The sequence below is a fragment of the Sander lucioperca genome, chromosome 9, assembly GCF_008315115.2.
Source record: "Sander lucioperca isolate FBNREF2018 chromosome 9, SLUC_FBN_1.2, whole genome shotgun sequence".
NCBI lineage: Eukaryota > Metazoa > Chordata > Actinopteri > Perciformes > Percidae > Sander > Sander lucioperca.
In genome coordinates, this window is record NC_050181.1 from 20,804,513 (window position 1) to 20,825,331 (window position 20,819).

General features: G+C 43.2%; 1 protein-coding gene across 1 annotated transcript in view; it reads left to right on the plus strand.

Moving 5' to 3' along the window:
- lamc1 (laminin, gamma 1) overlaps positions 1 to 14,765 on the plus strand; it is a 60,869-nt gene extending 46,104 nt beyond the window's left edge. Inside the window, exons 23-28 of the mRNA XM_036004838.1 lie at positions 4,317 to 4,466; positions 6,185 to 6,299; positions 8,379 to 8,578; positions 10,406 to 10,564; positions 12,948 to 13,047; positions 14,382 to 14,765. Coding sequence (XP_035860731.1) covers positions 4,317 to 4,466; positions 6,185 to 6,299; positions 8,379 to 8,578; positions 10,406 to 10,564; positions 12,948 to 13,047; positions 14,382 to 14,638 — 981 coding nt within the window. The 3' untranslated portion in view covers positions 14,639 to 14,765. The remainder of the gene's footprint in view (positions 1 to 4,316; positions 4,467 to 6,184; positions 6,300 to 8,378; positions 8,579 to 10,405; positions 10,565 to 12,947; positions 13,048 to 14,381) is intronic.
- The last annotated feature ends 6,054 nt before the right edge of the window (positions 14,766 to 20,819 follow it).

Consider the following 20,819-nt stretch of genomic DNA (forward strand, 5'->3'; position numbering starts at 1 on the left):
TGTTGTTAGGTCTGTCTGTCTGTTAGGTCTGTCTGTCTGTCTGCCTGTTAGGTCTGTCTGTCTGTTGTTAGGTCTGTCTGTCTGTTGTTAGGTCTGTCTGTCTGTTGTTAGGTCTGTCTGTTGTTAGGTCTGTCTGTCTATCTGTTGTTAGGTCTGTCTATCTGTTGTTAGGTCTGTCTGTCTGTTGTTAGGTCTGTCTGTCTGTCTGTTGTTAGGTCTGTCTGTCTGTCTGTCTGTTGTTAGGTCTGTCTGTCTGTCTGTTGTTAGGTCTGTCTGTCTGTCTGTCTGTTGTTAGGTCTGTCTGTCTGTCTGTCTGTCTGTTGTTAGGTCTGTCTGTCTGTCTGTCTGTTGTTAGGTCTGTCTGTCTGTTGTTAGGTCTGTCTGTCTGTTGTTAGGTCTGTCTGTTGTTAGGTCTGTCTGTCTGTTGTTAGGTCTGTCTATCTGTTGTTAGGTCTGTCTGTCTGTCTGTTGTTAGGTCTGTCTGTCTGTCTGTTGTTAGGTCTGTCTGTCTGTCTGTTGTTAGGTCTGTCTGTCTGTCTGTTGTTAGGTCTGTCTGTCTGTCTGTTGTTAGGTCTGTCTGTCTGTCTGTCTGTCTGTCTGTTGTTAGGTCTGTCTGTCCATTGTTAGGTCTGTCTGTCTGTTGTTAGGTCTATCTGTCTGTCTGTCTGTCTGTTGTTAGGTCTGTCTGTTGTTAGGTCTGTCTGTCTGTTGTTAGGTCTGTCTGTCTGTTGTTAGGTCTGTCTGTCTGTCTGTTGTTAGGTCTGTCTGTCTGTCTGTTGTTAGGTCTGTCTGTCTGTCTGTTGTTAGGTCTGTCTGTCTGTTGTTAGGTCTGTCTGTCTGTCTGTTGTTAGGTCTGTCTGTCTGTTGTTAGGTCTGTCTGTCTGTCTGTTGTTAGGTCTGTCTGTCTGTCTGTTGTTAGGTCTGTCTGTCTGTCTGTTGTTAGGTCTGTCTGTCTGTCTGTTGTTAGGTCTGTCTGTCTGTCTGTCTGTTGTTAGGTCTGTCTGTCCGTTGTTAGGTCTGTCTGTTGTTAGGTCTGTCTGTCTGTTGTTAGGTCTGTCTGTCTATCTGTTGTTAGGTCTGTCTGTCTGTCTGTTGTTAGGTCTGTCTGTCTGTTGTTAGGTCTGTCTGTCTGTCTGTCTGTTGTTAGGTCTGTCTGTCCGTTGTTAGGTCTGTCTGTTGTTAGGTCTGTCTGTCTGTTGTTAGGTCTGTCTGTCTGTTGTTAGGTCTGTCTATCTGTTGTTAGGTCTGTCTGTCTGTCTGTTGTTAGGTCTGTCTGCCTGTCTGTTGTTAGGTCTGTCTGCCTGTCTGTTGTTAGGTCTGTCTGTCTGTCTGTCTGTTGTTAGGTCTGTCTGCCTGTCTGTTGTTAGGTCTGTCTGCCTGTCTGTTGTTAGGTCTGTCTGTCTGTCTGTTGTTAGGTCTGTCTGTCTGTCTGTTGTTAGGTCTGTCTGTCTGTTGTTAGGTCTGTCTGTCTGTTGTTAGGTCTGTCTGCCTGTCTGTTGTTAGGTCTGTCTGTTGTTAGGTCTGTCTGTCTGTTGTTAGGTCTGTCTGTCTGTTGTTAGGTCTGTCTGTCTGTTGTTAGGTCTGTCTGTCTGTTGTTAGGTCTGTCTGTCTGTTGTTAGGTCTGTCTGTCTGTTGTTAGGTCTGTCTGTCTGTCTGTTGTTAGGTCTGTCTGTCTGTCTGTCTGTCTGTCTGTTGTTAGGTCTGTCTGTCTGTTGTTAGGTCTGTCTGTCTGCCTGTTAGGTCTGTCTGTTGTTAGGTCTGTCTATCTGTTGTTAGGTCTGTCTGTCTGTCTGTTGTTAGGTCTGTCTGTCTGTTGTTAGGTCTGTCTGTCTGTCTGTTGTTAGGTCTGTCTGTCTGTCTGTTGTTAGGTCTGTCTGTCTGTCTGTTGTTAGGTCTGTCTGTCTGTCTGTTGTTAGGTCTGTCTGTCTGTCTGTTGTTAGGTCTGTCTGTCTGTTGTTAGGTCTGTCTGTCTGTCTGTTGTTAGGTCTGTCTGTCTGTCTGTTGTTAGGTCTGTCTGTCTGTCTGTTGTTAGGTCTGTCTGTCTGTTGTTAGGTCTGTCTGTCTGTCTGTTGTTAGGTCTGTCTGTCTGTCTGTTGTTAGGTCTGTCTGCCTGTCTGTTGTTAGGTCTGTCTGCCTGTCTGTTGTTAGGTCTGTCTGTCTGTCTGTTGTTAGGTCTGTCTGTCTGCCTGTTAGGTCTGTCTGTCTGTTGTTAGGTCTGTCTGTCTGTCTGTCTGTTGTTAGGTCTGTCTGTCTGCCTGTTAGGTCTGTCTGTCTGTTGTTAGGTCTGTCTGTCTGTTGTTAGGTCTGTCTGTCTGTTGTTAGGTCTGTCTGCCTGTCTGTTGTTAGGTCTGTCTGTCTGTCTGTTGTTAGGTCTGTCTGTCTGTCTGTTGTTAGGTCTGTCTGTCTGTTGTTAGGTCTGTCTGCCTGTCTGTTGTTAGGTCTGTCTGTCTGTTGTTAGGTCTGTCTGTCTGTATGTTGTTAGGTCTGTCTGTCTGTCTGTTGTTAGGTCTGTCTGCCTGTCTGTTGTTAGGTCTGTCTGCCTGTCTGTTGTTAGGTCTGTCTGTCTGTCTGTTGTTAGGTCTGTCTGTCTGCCTGTTAGGTCTGTCTGTCTGTCTGTCTGTTGTTAGGTCTGTCTGTCTGTTGTTAGGTCTGTCTGCCTGTCTGTCTGTCTGTTGTTAGGTCTGTCTGTCTGTCTGTCTGTCTGTTGTTAGGTCTGTCTGTCTGTCTGTTGTTAGGTCTGTCTGCCTGTCTGTCTGTCTGTTGTTAGGTCTGTCTGTCTGTTGTTAGGTCTGTCTGTCTGTCTGTTGTTAGGTCTGTCTGTCTGTCTGTCTGTCTGTCTGTTGTTAGGTCTGTCTGTCTGTCTGTTGTTAGGTCTGTCTGTCTGTCTGTTGTTAGGTCTGTCTGTCTGTCTGTTGTTAGGTCTGTCTGTCTGTCTGTTGTTAGGTCTGTCTGTCTGTCTGTTGTTAGGTCTGTCTGTCTGTTGTTAGGTCTGTCTGTCTGTCTGTTGTTAGGTCTGTCTGTCTGTCTGTTGTTAGGTCTGTCTGTCTGTCTGTCTGTCTGTCTGTTGTTAGGTCTGTCTGTCTGTCTGTTGTTAGGTCTGTCTGTCTGTCTGTTGTTAGGTCTGTCTGTCTGTCTGTTGTTAGGTCTGTCTGTCTGTCTGTTGTTAGGTCTGTCTGTCTGTCTGTTGTTAGGTCTGTCTGTCTGTTGTTAGGTCTGTCTGTCTGTCTGTTGTTAGGTCTGTCTGTCTGTCTGTTGTTAGGTCTGTCTGTCTGTTGTTAGGTCTGTCTGTCTGTCTGTTGTTAGGTCTGTCTGTCTGTCTGTTGTTAGGTCTGTCTGTCTGTCTGTTGTTAGGTCTGTCTGTCTGTTGTTAGGTCTGTCTGTCTGTCTGTTGTTAGGTCTGTCTGTCTGTTGTTAGGTCTGTCTGTCTGTCTGTTGTTAGGTCTGTCTGTCTGTCTGTTGTTAGGTCTGTCTGTCTGTCTGTCTGTTGTTAGGTCTGTCTGTCTGTCTGTTGTTAGGTCTGTCTGTCTGTTGTTAGGTCTGTCTGTTTGTCTGTTGTTAGGTCTGTCTGCCTGTTGTTAGGTCTGTCTGTCTGTCTGTTGTTAGGTCTGTCTGTCTGTTGTTAGGTCTGTCTGTCTGTCTGTTGTTAGGTCTGTCTGTCTGTTGTTAGGTCTGTCTGTCTGTCTGTTGTTAGGTCTGTCTGTCTGTTGTTAGGTCTGTCTGTCTGTCTGTTGTTAGGTCTGTCTGTCTGTCTGTCTGTTGTTAGGTCTGTCTGTCTGTCTGTCTGTTGTTAGGTCTGTCTGTCTGTCTGTCTGTTGTTAGGTCTGTCTGTCTGTCTGTCTGTTGTTAGGTCTGTCTGTCTGTCTGTTGTTAGGTCTGTCTGTCTGTCTGTTGGTTAGCAGGTTTGTATGATCGTTAAAAATCATATTTTAAATGTAGCTCGGTTTGTCAATTTGTCGTTTTTTTTCTTCCTGTATGTCCATTTGTTCAGTTTGTCTTCCTGTCAGCAGGATTACAGAAAAAACTACACACACGCACACAGACACACACACACACAGACAGACAGACAGACAGACGCACGCACACACAGACAGACAGACACACGCACACAGACAGACACGCACCCACATGCACACGTAGACGCGCACACACACACACACACACACACACACACACACACACTACATCGAGCGCGTTTGTGCTGCATTCGTGTGGTGTCGGAATAATCGTAACAATGAGTTGCTGCCTGAGGAGACGTTGAGTTCCCCTGTAGTTGTCATGGTGATAAGTGAGGTGTGTGTGTGTGTGTGTGTGTTCAGGATGAAGCCAGTAAGATCAAGAAGGAGGCGTCGGACCTGGACAAGCTCATCGACAAGACGGAGAAGGAGTACAATGACCTGAGAGACGACCTGAAGGGCAAAGAGCAGGAAGTGCGCAAACTGCTGGAGAAAGGCAGGAGTGAGCAGCAGGTACGGCCGCTAGCACGCTCTTTAATGCTAAGCTAGGCTAACTGACTTTGTTTAACACACAGAGAAACACCACTCAGGTTTGGTGCCGGGCAGAAATCTCTCTCTCTGTTTTCTAGAGCTGCAAAGATGGGGGTCAAATTTAACCCATTTTCAAAAAGTTTCTCTATCAGAAATTTGGGTTTCCTTCAACCGAATTGTCAAAAAAGGTAACGTGGATGGTTCCCTACAACGCTCTTCACAAGTTGAATAAATGATCAGTCCACTACTTTAATTTAATTTGGCTCTTTTGTTTAATTTTATAGCATGTGAAGAGAAAAAAAATTGATTAAAGAACACTGAAAAAATTGACATAATTGTAGGGAAACGCACAAAACGTCCCAAAAAACGCAGAAAAAATCAACAGACTTTGGAAGACGTGACGAAGAACTTCGGCTAAAGTGAGTAAATGTCAAAAAGTGACAAAAAATTTCGGAGAAAGCTTAAAAAACTTGGTCAAAACAACAACAAAAATGTCCAAAAAAATCGACGGAGAACTTCAGGAAAAGTGAGAAAAGTGTCTGGAGGTTTAAACTTTAAATTTTTATGTACTTCCTTTCTTACGTCTCCTTTCCTTGCTTCCTTATTTATTCTCCCTTTTCTTTCCTTCTATCCTTCCCTTTTCAATCCTCCCCTACGTACTTCCTTTTCTTCTCTCCTTCCCTCCTTACATACATAGTTAAAAGCTTACATAAAGTGTAGAGCTGCAAAGATGAATGGATTAGCTGTCAACTATTACATTAATCTCCAGCTGTTTTGATAATCCATTAAGTTGCAGCTCTAGTGTTTTGTGCAGAACATTAAACATAGTGAGAGAAAAGGAAAAAGTGAGCACTGCAAAAGTCAAGAAACATAATTAGAAAATAAACAACATGTACAATTAAAATATATCTGTTTTTATGAATATGCAGAAGTTTAAAGAAAGTGTGCTGAGAGAAAGTATGTACAGAGAGAGTGTGTGCAGCGAGAGAGTGTGCAGAGAGAAAGTGTGCGGAGAGAGTGTGTGCAGAGAGAGAGTGTGCAGAGAGAGTGTGTGCGGAGAGGAAAGTGTGCAGAGAGAAAGTGTGCGGAGAGAAAGTGTGTACAGAGAGTGTGTGTGCAGAGAGTGTGTGCGCGGAGAGGAAAGTGTGCAGAGAGAAAGTGTGCAGAGAGAGAGTGTGCAGAGAGAGTGTGTGTGCGGAGAGGAAAGTGTGCGGAGAGAAAGTGTGCGGAGAGAAAGTGTGCGGAGAGAAAGTGTGCGGAGAGAAAGTGTGCAGAGAGAGTGTGTGCGCAGAGGAAAGTGTGCGGAGAGGAAAGTGTGCGGAGAGCAAAGTGTGCGGAGAGCAAAGTGTGCGGAGAGGAAAGTGTGCGGAGAGCAAAGTGTGCGGAGAGCAAAGTGTGCGGAGAGCAAAGTGTGCGGAGAGAAAGTGTGCGGAGAGCAAAGTGTGCGGAGAGCAAAGTGTGCGGAGAGCAAAGTGTGCGGAGAGGAAAGTGTGCGGAGAGCAAAGTGTGCGGAGAGGAAAGTGTGCGGAGAGCAAAGTCCAAAAGATGTGCGTTCATTTGAGGTGTGTCCCAGGGACGAGGAACCTTCTGAGGAACTTTAAAAGTAACAAGATATGTCAGGTCCATCAGTGAGATGGAACATGAAGTTGTGTTTGAATGTTGACGTGTGCTTCCTGTTTCCTGTTTCCTGTCTGTGACAGACTGCGGATCAGCTGTTGGCTCGAGTCGATGCTGCCAAAGCTCTGGCTGAGGAGGCGGCCAAGAAGGGCCATTCCACGTTTAAGGAGGCAGAGAACATCCTGGAAGATCTGAGAGGTACCTGTCTGTCTGTCTGTCTGTCTGTCTGTCTGTCTGTCTTTGAAGTAATGAGCATACCTCCAACCCTCAAAAGACGTCTTAAGTGGTGGCTCTGACATTCAACAGTGTTATGGTGGCGCAAACACGCACGAAAAGGGAGGTTTTTTTGTTATTCTCTCCTCACATTATGCAGATAGGCGAAGCACTGCTACGTCTGCTACTTCGGTGGAGTGATTTGCTCGCAGCAAGCCTTTCTGAGAATATAGTTCCCGGTTTATATACGGTTAGAAGATGGCTGTGTGTCATGTGACCTTGTTATTTGTACACGCTGTGACTCTACAAATCACAACATGTAAATAGGAACATGTTGGAGTTATTTTGTCACTTATTGGGAGCAGTAGGCTAGATGGAGCCAGTTACCTCCAGGATCTGTGCTAAGCTATGCTAGATGGAGCCGGTTACCTCCAGGTTCTGTGCTAAGCTAGGCTAGATGGAGCCGGTTACCTCCAGGATCTGTGCTAAGCTAGGCTAGATGGAGCCGGTTACCTCCAGGATCTGTGCTAAGCTAGGCTAGATGGAGCCGGTTACCTCCAGGTACTGTGCTAAGCTAGGCTAGATGGAGCGGGTTACCTCCAGGATCTGTGCTAAGCTAGGCTAGATGGAGCCGGTTACCTCCAGGTCTGTGCTAGCTAGGCTAGATGGAGCCGGTTACCTCCAGGATCTGTGCTAAGCTAGGCTAGATGGAGCCGGTTACCTCCAGGATCTGTGCTAAGCTAGGCTAGATGGAGCCGGTTACCTCCAGGATCTGTGCTAAGCTAGGCTAGATGGAGCCGGTTACCTCCAGGATCTGTGCTAAGCTAGGCTAGTTGGAGCTGGTTATCTCCATGATCTGTGCTAAGCTAGGCTAGTTGGAACCGGTTATCTCCATGATCTGTGCTAGGCTAGTTGGAGCCGGTTACCTCCATGATCTGTGGAGCCAGTTACCTCCAGGATCTGTGCTAAGCTAGGCTAGATGGAGCCGGTTACCTCCAGGATCTGTGCTAAGCTAAGCTAGATGGAGCCGGTTACCTCCAGGAACTGTGCTAAGCTAGGCTAGATGGAGCGGGTTACCTCCAAGATCTGTGCTAAGCTAGGCTAGATGGAGCCGGTTACCTCCAGGATCTGTGCTAAGCTAGGCTAGATGGAGCCGGTTACCTCAAGGATCTGTGCTAAGCTAGGCTAGATGGAGCCGGTTACCTCCAGGATCTGTGCTAAGCTAGGCTAGTTGGAGCTGGTTATCTCCATGATCTGTGCTAAGCTAGGCTAGTTGGAGCCGGTTATCTCCATGATCTGTGCTAGGCTAGTTGGAGCCGGTAACCTCCATGATCTGTGGAGCCAGTTACCTCCAGGATCTGTGCTAAGCTAGGCTAGATGGAGCCGGTTACCTCCAGGATCTGTGCTAAGTTAGGCTAGTTGGAGCCGGTTACCTCTAGGATCTGTGCTAAGCTAGGCTAGATGGAGCCGGTTACCTCCAGGATCTGTGCTAAGCTAGGCTAGATGGAGCCGGTTACCTCCAGGATCTGTGCTAAGCTAGGCTAGATGGAGCCGGTTACCTCCATGATCTGTGCTAAGCTAGGCTAGTTGGAGCCGGTTATCTCCATGATCTGTGCTAAGCTAGGCTAGTTGGAACCGGTTACCTCCAGGATCTGTGCTAAGCTAGGCTAGATGGAGCCGGATACCTCCAGGATCTGTGCTAAGCTAGGCTAGATGGAGCCAGTTACCTCCAGGATCTGTGCTAAGCTAAGCTAGATGGAGCTGGTTACCTCCAGGTGTTCCTTTAACATTTGGAAACACTGCTGCCCCCGTTTTGGTTTGAAAACTTTGGGGTTGCTTTGTAGTCTGGACGGAGACAAACGGAGACTTTTGGAAACGAGGACGCACATCAGTCTTATCGGATAGGTAGCTTACAGAGCTTTCAGTAACAGTTCAGTCTGCCTGTCTGTCTGTGCAAAATAAATATAACTAAATAAATCAGAAAAAGATGTTTTTTGGTGCAACGTTTGAGCAAAACTCCTAAAAGTGAAACGTCCCGTTTGTTTCATTCCTAACTTCTTGCAGACTTCGACAAGAGAGTCAACGACAACAAGACGGCGGCCGAGGACGCCCTGAAGAAGATCCCCGCCATCAACGCCACCATCGCCGCTGCAAACCAGAAGACCAAGCAGGCCGAGGCGGCGCTCGGCAACGCGGCCGCCGACGCCCGGGAGGCCAAGAACAAGGCAGAGGAGGCGGAGAAGATCGCCAGCAACGTGCAGAAGGTACGACAGGAAATCTGCTGGTGGGGGCGGAGCCAGATTCAGGAAACATTCAGGGCTTTAGCATAAACTTAAGAGGGGGGATCAAGGGGGGGGTCCAGGAAAGGGCGTAGGTTTGGTTTCAACATTGGGGGACACACACACAATATAATCGGGGAGTCTCGGGTCTCGAGCGTCAAACACTTCATTATTTCCTGCATTGTAGTGAATTTTTATGCAACAATTTGAGGCACAAATGTCTTTGTGTATGTAAACGATACATGTGCTCGATGGTGTTTTAAGCCCCCAACGTCGACTTCAAGGCACCTAACCCTAACCATTGTCTAATCCTAGTGCCTTCCATGCAGCGTTGCCTGGGAGACGACGTTGGGGGCTTAAAACGTCGATACATGTGGGATATTTCAGTTGCAAATATGAGAAGTTTGTCAAGATTTTCTTTTGTAATTTCTTGCGCTTTTTTCAAAGTTTTCGGCTTTTTATCCGTCGCTTGATTGTTGTCTTGATGTTTTTTCGACATTTTTCATTGTTTTGCTTGATTTAATAAACTCTACTATGGCTAAGGAACTTTTTTAGGGCTTTATGTCGACAGTTACTGTAAGTGAGAAAGCTATATAAGACATGGAGTAATACAGTCTTTTCGAATAAATAAAAGCATGTAAATAAAGTCTGTGTGTCTGGCCCTGGATGTACTAATGCCATGTTAAAACACCAAACACCGATACATGTGGGATATTTCAGTTGCAAATATGAAAGTGATTCTACAGTTGTACAAGTTTCCCTCTAACCTGCGGCATAAATACAAGTATCAATGTTTACATTAAGAACTGACCCTTAAAGCAGGGTTAGGGGTTAGGGTTAGGGCTAACCCAGATGTACTTTTTATTTAATATGAACGCAATAAAGTGCAGCTCCACAGACTCTACAGTCAGTGAGTTTTAAATTACATTTCATTCAGATACCTTGTGGTGACAGAGGATAAGGACCCCTTTCAAAATAACCCAAGTTTGGAGCGTTATTTAACCGCTGGATTTTTATGAATCGATCGAGAGGATATTAACTTGTACGTAGATGATATTATCTTGTACGTAGATGATATTAACCTGTACGTAGATATTAACCTGTACGTAGATGATATTCACTTCTATGTAGATGATATTAACTTGTACGTAGATGATATTATCTTGTACGTAGATGATATTCACTTCTATGTAGATGATATTAACTTGTACGTAGATGATATTAACCTGTACGTAGATGATATTAACTTGTACGTAGATGATATTATCTTGTACGTGGATGATATTAACTTGTACGTAGATGATATTAACTTGTACGTAGATATTATCTTGTACGTGGATGATATTAACTTGTACGTAGATGATATTATCTTGTACGTAGATGATATTAACTTGTACGTAGATGATATTAACTTGTACGTGGATGATATTAACTTGTACGTAGATGATATTAACTTGTACGTAGATGATATTAACTTGTACGTAGATGATATTATCTTGTACGTGGATGATATTAACTTGTACGTAGATGATATTAACTTGTACGTAGATGATATTAACTTGTACGTAGATATTATCTTGTACGTGGATGATATTAACTTGTACGTAGATGATATTATCTTGTACGTAGATATTATCTTGTACGTGGATGACATTAACCTGTACGTAGATGATATTATCTTGTACGTAGATGATATTAATTTTTGCGGCATTCAAATGAAAATCGATTTAAATCTGAAAATAGATTTTTCTAAACCTAGGTCTATAAACGATGTCTTTTATAAATGAACTGTTGTGTGTGTTTTCCTCTCAGGGCTCGGCCAAGACGAAGGCAGACGCAGAGAAAGCCTTCCAGGACACCAACGCGCTGGACAACGAGGTAGACGACATGATGGATCAGCTGGATGACGCTGAGAGGCTGCTGGCCCGCAAGAAGGCCGAGGCCGACCGCGACATGATGATGGCGGGAATGGTACGACCCACCGACACACAGGGACGGGTGTCCATAGGCGTAATTTGGGAAATGTCAGAGCTACAGCAGCAAAATATAACACACTGCCAAGGGCGTAACTTTGGGTTCCACTTTGGGAGGGGTTTGCGATGTCCAACTATCCAAGGAGGTCCCGGGACATGTCTGCATGGATTGAGGAAAGCAACAAAAACATCGAAAGAATTGTTGAACAAAAACTTGAAAAAAGCGCCAAAAACTTCAGAAAAAGGCGACAAGAACGTTGAAATAGTTGTCCCCAAAAAACTCGAAAAAGGCAGACAAAAACTCAGACACAGAGCAGCACACACACATGCAGAAGATTACAAATAAATACAGTTGTGTTCAGAATAATAGCAGCGTGTTTAAAAAAGTGAATAATGCTTAAAATCTAGGGCTGTCAAAATAATGCGTTAATTTCGATTAATTAATCTGAGAAAAAATTTAAAAAATAACGCAGATTAATCCATTCCATATTGAGGTTTAACCCGGAGCCGTTCTAGCCTCCATTGGACTGTAAAATGAAGGAGGGAGACGAGAATGTGCTGCCTGGATCATTAACTGCAACATTTACTTGTAAAAATCTTCTTCCTGCCAACCCTGGCTACCGAAATCTGGAGCCACTGATATGTCTGCTCTTCTCTCTGGTGCTCTGAAGACGATACAGGCAACACAAACACCGCTGCACGTGACGCTAGTTAACACTGTACTCAACAGCAGCTAACGTTAGCCTACCACTAGCTAGTTAACACTATACTCAACAGCAGCTAACGTTAGCCTACCGCTAGCTAGTTAACACTATACTCGACAGCAGCTAACGTTAGCCTACCGCTAGCTAGTTAACACTATACTCAACAGCAGCTAACGTTAGCCTACCGCTAGCTAGTTAACACTATACTCGACAGCAGCTAACGTTAGCCTACCGCTAACTAGTTAACACTATACTCAACAGCAGCTAACGTTAGCCTACCACTAGCTAGTTAACACTATACTCGACAGCAGCTAACGTTAGCCTACCGCTAGCTAGTTAACACTATACTCGACAGCAGCTAACGTTAGCCTACCGCTAACTAGTTAACACTATACTCGACAGCAGCTAACGTTAGCCTACCGCTAGCTAGTAGCTGGATTAAACACGGTTACAATGCTGTGACTCAACAGCGGGATGTAACAATCTGCAGCTGCCGAGCTGCCTTCGGAAAAACAACAGACGGTGCGTTCAATGAAACTGGTAAACTACAGCTTCGTGGTGCATTTGAAGTTATTGTAAATGTCCTTGGTGGTTGTTTTTGTCGTTCAACAGCAATTTACTAGTGAAATAAGTTATTTTTATTGTTATACATCATTATTAAATCATTTAATTTTGACCATATGGCCTTAGCAATAAACAAGCCGTTCTTTAATGTCACCAACTGTTGTTTAGTACCCTTTGTTTTCTTTTCTTTTTTTACTTTCTTAAAAAGTATCGGTTCAGGCACCGTTAATTATGTATGCGATTAATTTCGATTAATTAATCACAGTCTGTAATTAATTAGATTAATTTTTTTAATCGATTGACAGCCCTAATAAAATCCTTAGAATAGCTTTTAATTCCATAATATCAATGCATTGGGAACACTGCACATTCAACTCCACATCAAAACATGACCAAAATTGATCAAGTTTGTGTTATACCTTTACAGAAAGTGAAGAAAAAGGAATATTAGGCTGCACTAATATTTAGTTGCATAACCATTATTTCTGAGAACTACTTCACATCTGTGTTGCATGGAGTCGACCAACTTCTGGCACCTGTGAACAGGTATTCCAGCTCAGGACGATTTAACTACATTCCACAATTCCTCTGCATTACTGGGTTTTTGCCTCAGAAACAGCATTTTTGATGTCACCTATGCGATTGAGGTCTGGGGATTGGGCTGGCCACTCCATAACATCAATCTTCTTCATCTGGAACCAAGACTTTGCTCGCTTACTGGTGTGTTTTGGGTCATTGTCTTGTTGAAAGACCCATTTCAAAGGCATTTCCTCTTCAGCATAAGGCAACATGACCTATTCAAGTATTTTGATGTATTGAAACTGATCCATGATCCCTGGTATGTGATAAATAGGCCCAACACCACAGTATGAGAAACATCCCCATGCCGTGCGCTTAGATCGTTGAAATAGGGCCCTATGTGTTGAACCACCGCTGTTTTCCTCGCCACTGTTGCACCAAATGCTTGCTCTAGGGGGGAGTTGTTGGGTCTCTGTAAATTATAGAGTGTGGTCTAGACCTACTCTCTCTGTAAAGTGTCCTTAGATAACTCCTGTTATGATTTGATACTGTCAATACAATTTAACTTGATTGAATTGTTTCCTTTCCCTTCAGGCCGCGGACAACGCAAAGGAGGCTGAGGACAACGCCCGGAAGGCCAAGAGCGCCGTGAAGACGGTGCTGGGCACCATCACCGCCCTGCTGGAGCAGCTGGGTAAGGACATCCTGGACATAGTGCTCAGCGTTTAACTCCGTAACACTGATCCTGAACAGAGGAAAAGCCATCAGAGTCTCAGCAGACAAATGCAATGTCAGTGTGGTCTCATTTAGAGCCCAACCAATATTATCGGCCGATATTAGGCATTTTCCAAACTATCGATATGGGCATTTATAACCACCGATAATTGAATATTTAAAAGATTAAATAAAAATGGACAAAACACCTTTCAACCATTTTCTGAGTGTTGGCGTTTCATAATTGGTCCACCAGAGGGCGCTCTACAACACACATACATATACACACACACAGACAGACACACACAGACAGACACACACACACACACACATTTTATTTATCAGAACTTTAATATATTTTAATGATCTGTTGTGACAATAAAACAAGTTTTTTTAAACTGCATTATCATATTATTTTAGTGAGGACTCATAAATAACTACATATAACCAATGTTAGGGAAATCTGTTCATGTTTTGTTACGCGTTTCGGGATTTTTCTTTTTTTAAATATATATCGGAATATTGGATTTTTAAATCACCAAATATTTGTATCGATATCGGCCTTAAAAATTAGAGATGCACCGATTACAACTTTCTAGGCCGATTCCGATTTTCTTTGAGTTACACCAGCTGATACTGATTTTAGCCGATTCCAATTTAATTTTTTCTAACCACTTTACAGCACACACACATATTTATTTTCTATCTTTTCTTTAATAGAACATGTGTTGAACAGATAATGGATCACTATAAAATAGAACTATATAAATTACTCCTGGTGTGGGACATTCACACACATCTAAAGTGCTAATGTTAGAACCATTTCCTTCTTTTCACATCAATATCGACTAAAGAAATGTGATTTAGGTTTTTGGTGTCGTCCCTCCACGCCCTACTTTCTCCTTGCAGGTGTTGCAAATTGCAAACTTGTTATATTCTGCACACACGCTGAAGAATTCCCAAACAGCTGACATGTTGCAGGTTAATTCACCAGGTTCCTACATATGGGAGAATAGCGCCGACACACAGTGGAAAAGTTGAGAGAAAGGAGAAGGAGAGCGTGCTGTGGCGTCCGTGCTGTGGCGTCCGTGTGTGCGTGCGTCCTTGAGAACTGTAACTGGTATAATGTTGTCAGTTAATTGGAGCGTTGACCAGCATGAAATCACCATATGTCAGACTGACCTGCCAGTCGCCGGTCATGGCCGAGCACGTGAAAACCGCCCAATTCCGGTCACCGGCCGGTCTATCGGTGCAGCTCTAGTTAAAAATCCTTTATCGGTCAGGCTCTAGTCTCATTTTCTCGTTTGTCTGCAGGAAACATCGACAAGGTGGACCTGAGCAAGCTGAACCAGATCGATGAGTCCCTGAAGAGGGCGCGGGGCCAGATGGGCGACAGCAAGCTGGACATGAAGCTGACGGAGCTGAACGACGTGGCTCGCACCCAGGAGGACATGATCAACCACTACGACCGGCAGATCCGCGAGATCCGCGCCGATATCGCCAACCTCAACGACATCAAGAACACGTTACCCGACGGCTGCTTCAACACGCCGTCTCTGGAGCAGCCGTAAACCCCGCCTTCCCCCTCTTCCTCTTCCTCCTCCATCACTCCCTTCTTCTCACATCTAACACTCTGGCAACCATGCCGACTTTTTACCAAAACAGTTTATTTTTTTTGTTCTCAGATTTCTTGTCTTTGAAGCCAATATTTCACGTTCACGGTTTTTTAAACGAAAGAGAAGCAGCTGATTTTGTTTCGTCTTTAGTTCTTTTGTTTTGTTTTTTTTGGAGACAGTAACGTGGTTACGGTAGAAATGAACTAAGCGGAATAAAGAAAAGCCGTGCAGAGAGGTGGAAGATCCTCGGAGAAGAAAAAACCAGAACCACAAACCCGACGTGACTGCACCCGTCTGCTCCACGAGAGAGAAGTTCCTCACGTATTACCCATCATGCCCGGGGACACGCCAGCTACTTTTTACAGTTTTCAGCCAGCTGAATGTACATCTACACACTGTTATGTTAGAGCGTTATCTTTTTGTTTTCAGAAACCACACAGTGAAGAATCCTCTCTTCTTTTCTCCCAAAGCTTCGTGTCCGACACAAACGGCAGAGGAAAGTATTTTTACTCCTCTCTTCTTTAACAGTATTTTCACCTCCGATGGGAGTAAAGCCACGCCCACTCTGCTGGTGAATATGAAGCCTCTGAAGTCCAGAGAAGATAGCTTTTTAAATCTTGTGCACGTAAGATACATTAGTGTCACGTTCTCACAATTTAAGGGTTAAGGTTAGAAGATATTATCTTGTACGTAGATGATATTATCTTGTACGTAGATGATATTATCTTGTACGTAGATGATATTATCTTGTACGTGGATGATATTATCTTGTACGTAGATGATATTCTCTTGTACGTAGATGATATTAACTTGTACGTGGATGATATTAACTTGTACGTAGATGATATTAACTTGTACGTAGATGATATTATCTTGTACGTAGATGATATTAACTTGTACGTGGATGATATTAACTTTTATGCTTACTTGCATGTTGTGGGAACAAGATACGTTTTCGTTCCCACAAGATCCATATCTTGTTTAAAGATGCCCTGCCACATGTATTTCATTACTTTGTGGTAATGTCTGAAGGTCTACCATGGACTCTAACATTTTTTGTGGAAGAAATGCCTTGGTTACCTTGTTTCAAGCCATTCTAGCGTGGTATAGAAAGCCTGCAGAAAGACTCAGCTCGATTTGTGCCAGCTCTCATTAATATTCAACAAGCTAAGCTGCTTGACTCTGATTGGCTAACAGCTAGCCAATGAGAGCCTGGCTATCCGCATCCTTTACCCAGCGCAACTGGGCGAGCTCATGAATAGTAATGAGCTCAGGCAACTGCTGCAACAGCTTTTGTAATTGGCCTGATTTCTCCGCTTATTTCTGTTCAGTGGCTAGAGCTGACAGAGGAGAAAGCCGTTCATGTTCCCATTCACGACAATACACAAACGCATATGGACCTAACCTATTTAAAAAAATACAAGAAAAAACGGTTTTGTGTGGCAGGGCACCTTTAATATCTTTCACAAAGAAAATGCAATTTGGTATACAAAATCCATATCATTGTGCCCACAAGTTATAATCTTATTCCCACAAGATAATTGTAATTTCCCCATTGGGGATTAATAAAGAATAAAGTACAAGTACAATAAGTACAATATGGATCTTGGTTTGGGCTCACAAGTCATTATCTTCTATGCTGAAGATATCTTGTGCACCCAAAATATTATTATTATTGTTAGCTGGGGGTTGGAGTTACAAGTTATTATCTTGGGAACAAAATACATAATATCTTATGTTTACAAGTTATAATCTTGTTCCCACAAGGTACGGATCTTGAGTTGGGGTTACAAGTTAATTTCATCTATGTGCGTGACATTAGCTTGAGCGTTTAAGATATAGATCTGGCACACGGGATATTATCTTCAGTGCCAAAATGTTGTTCCCAAAAGATCTGGGCCTCTGCTTAGCGAAGTAACTATCTTGTGCATGTGATATGAATTACTGTCTTGTTCCCACAAGGTATGGCTCTTTGGGTGGAAGATATGCTCTTGTTTTGCACAAGGTAGATATGGATCTTTGTGGGAACAGAAAAAGTAAATCTTGTGTGCCAAATTGTATTTTTTACCCCCAAAAGATCTGGACTTCTGCTTCAGGAAGTTATCTTATACGTGCACACGAGATAAAAAATATCTTTCAGGACGCCGGTGGCTCTTTAGCTGCGTCTTTAAATCAGCTCTGACATTTCAAACTCCATTTCATGTGCTGATGTTTTAACACTACAAGCGTTTTTTTATTTCTGTTGTCCCAGAAGTTGCTGCTTACCACTGACCGATCACACGTTAACCTTCTTTCTTCCAGGCTAAATCCAACACTATGCAACTTTGTACATTTTGCGTAGCGAGAATTTTATCTGATACACTGGTGCTAATAATTATTTCAAATGTTATATTTTTGTGTGAATGTTTTTTATTATGACATAGAGTGAGGAATTTGTGTAAATATATGCTTAAATGATTCAGGACTGGCTGATTTTTTTAAAGAAATTAAACTCCAACATGATGCAAAAACAGCCACGTAAAGTTCTATCACAATCAATCAACTGAAACCTCCAGGTAAAATATATATAAGTATCTATGATAACGTCTGTGGTATGTTTTTATTATTATTGCTTGTATACAAGGCTCAGTGTTGCTGCCTCGTAGCGATGATGCCAATATTTCATGTTGTATTGATTCAAACCTAACTGAATATTTGTGTTTAGTTATATATATTTTTTTGGACCCATCAGGACATCGCGAATCATTGTACTGAATTTATTCGCTTGACTTCACGGAGAGATAATCGTCTCGGTCACTCGTTGCTACGGTAGTTTTAATTAGTGTTTTGTGCCTTTTAATATAAAGTTTCGGTTGTAATCACAGTCCCGTCGAGGGGCGTCCACGTTTTTATCTCACAAAAAATGTCCTTGTCGTCTTCGCTCACGCACGTCTCCGTCTCCTAATGTCGGTACTGAAACAGGGTTTATTTTTTTATTGTTTTAAATCAGGTCCTGAACAGAGAAAACATAAATGCTTCTCCGCCGGCAGATTCTGCAGACAAACATCAACTCTGAGGGATTTAACGACCAGGGTTCAAAATTAGCACCATCTACCAGCCAAATGCTGGTAAAATATGCAAGTGGTTGGTAGATTTGCTTCACTCACCAGCCAAAAAACAATGGTAATCTATTAAAGTGGCTGGTCAAACTTGAACATTCACTAGCCATTTGGCTGGTGGACGAAAAAGTTAATTTTGAACCGTGGTAACGATACTCAACGAAGGGCGTGACTCTGGGTTCAACATTGGGTGGGGGGGGAGATCTCCAACTATCTAAGGGGAGGTCCCGGGACATGTCTGCCTGGATTGAGAAAAAGAAACAAAAACATCGAAAGAATTGTTGAACACAAATTTGAAAAAAGCGTGAAAAACTTCGGAAAAAAAGGACAACAAAAATGTTGAAAAACTTGTCCCCAAAAAGCTCGAAAAAGGCCAACAAAAACTCCGAAAAAATGTGTATAAAGAGACAAACGTCAAAAGGCGACAAATGTTGGGAAAAGCACCAAAAACTTCGGAAAAACACGAAAAAAAAGGCGAAAAAAAAAAAACGTTGTAAAAAGTTGTCCGAAAAAATCTTGAAAAAAGCGCCAAAAACTTCGGAAAAAAAGGCAACAAAAACGTTGAAAAAGTTGTCCCCAAAAAAACTCAAAAAAATTGTAAAACGAAACAAACGTCAAAAGGCGAAAAATGACAGAAAAACGCCAAAATCTTCACGGAAAAAAAGGCAAAAAAAAATTTAACAATCTTGGAAAGAAACGTCCAAAAAAAGCAAAGAAAACCTAAAAAAAGGCCAGTTTTGATTACTGGATGGGTTGTACCCCCCCTGATTGAGTTTGTATCCCGACCGGTTGGAATCTTTAACGTTAAATCCCTTTTTAACCGAGTCACGGTGCAGCGTTACATCTCTAATGAAAAGCTCCTGAAAGCACGAGACCGTAGTTTTCTTCTACTTGTAAAGACTACGAATGTCCAGAGCTTCGAGAACAAGTTTTCGTGGCTTTTTTGGAAGGTTTTGACTAGTGCTGTCAGTTAAACGCGTTATTAACGGCGTTAACGCAAACCCATTTTAACGGCGTCAATTCTTTTTATTGTGAGATTAACGTTCTTTTTGGCCTAGCAAACTTTGTAGTTTTTTAGCTGTTGCAACAACTCGTGAGCTTAGAATTATTCTATCTCCACTTTTGGTCGAAATTGAGTTTTTGACATGATCTGATCCATTAGGTGTTTATTAATGCCTGTGTGGTGTTATTTTTGTGAAAAAAATATTTTGTTAGTTATTAATAAAATAAAATACTACATAACAGTTTTGCCAGCTGGGATGTAAAAACTTTGACGTTCAATATCTCAGAACTGCCCTGTTGCAACAACTAGTAACGTTAGAAAAACTACACCACCACACCGGATCTAGCTAGACCGGAAACTAAACAACATGCACGCCGCACACACTTGTTTAGGCTTGTGAGCCGACCAAAGAGTAGTAGGCTAACCGGCAATTTCCACTGGATGCGGAACGTCTCCGGAACGTCGACAGAGTCATTAGGTTTCCATTAAAGTCAGTGTGTGTATTTCCACTGACTGCAGAACGTCTGCGTCCCGACTCCGTCCCAGCTCCGGCGGTCCCAGCCCTCCGGAGCAGATACCAGAGCTTCTATTTTTGACGGACGACGGAGAGCTCCGCAGCAACTCAGCACAATTCAGATAGTGCGGGACAGGAAGTCGAGCACAGAAACAAAATAAAACATCCGGATACTTTTCAAAATAAAATCCAGCGTGCTCACGGCGGATCATATTTCCTGCACTACACCTTGAAAACACAGCTCAGAGTAGTTTCCCCTCCACTCCTCTGGATGGAAACTAACTGCTGTTGGTTTTGTGGTTCTGTTTATAGAAACTACATCCTGTTATATCGCGCAAACATACGTTAACTCGCGAGATCTCGTGGTCGGCTGGCCGCAGCCGTTACGCAACAAATCCGGACCTGGTGGGTATTGACGGACGGCGGAGCACGCAGCCGTTCCACAGCGGGGCCGGTCCACAGACGTTCCGCATCCTGTGGAAATCCACGGTAACGTTACGTTTTGAGTGGATGGCGAGCGTGAGATGCCGAAATGGATGCCAATAAGATTAATAAGATGCAAATTCTCCGCCCCCTCGCCAAAGCCAGGCCGATCCACTTCTCCATGTTGATAAGAGCATTAAAATGAGAAAAAATAATGGGACAAAAAGAAATCAAGGGCCATTTAGAATAGATTAAAATGTGCGATTAATTGCGAGTTAACTATGACATTAATGCGATTAATCGCAATTAAATATTTCAATCGTTTGACAGCACTAGTTTTGACTCTTGATTTGTCGTCGTCGTTGTTGCGTTATGACATTTTTGACCCTTTCCGATATTCCGGTATTTTTGCCGCTTTTCTGCGAAGGATTGGTCGCTTTTGTTGACGTTTTTGCCGTTTCGTGACATCCCTAATGAACGCGAGTTCTTCTGACGATCTGTCCGAGCCGGAGAACTGGACTCTTACTGACTTTTGTTTTTGTCATCCATTATTTTATTTTCCTCCCTCCATCCAGACGGCAGCTCTGCAGGATGTGCAGCACACACAGTACATGATGTATAAACAGTATTTTAAGTTATAATGTACCAGTTCTTTGTATTGTAACCCTGTTGTCTTAGAGACAGTGATGTGTGTGTGTGCTGCTCCTCTGCCTGCAGGACGCCTCTGCATTATGTTTTTAATGAACCTGTCATTGTGACGTCATGTTTCCAGCCCTGTGAGGACCTGAGTGAACCCTGTTTGTTCCCATGTGCCTGTAAATCCAAACTTAACATTTGAATAATAAAAGAATTACTACAGGAACCAGTGTGTGGTTTTTATTCTGCGTGTTTGCTGAGAAAAGCAGTGATTCCCAACCAGGGGGAACGTGTGCAAGGGCCTAACTCATGGTTCAACATTCAGCTATGTAGGGAGGTCCCGGGACAGGTCTGCATGGATGGATGGAGAAAAGCAACCAGAGCATTGAAAAAACTTGTCAAAAAAAGAAACTTGTTTAAAGCAACAAAAACATCCAAAAAATGGTGGAAAGAAATTCTAAT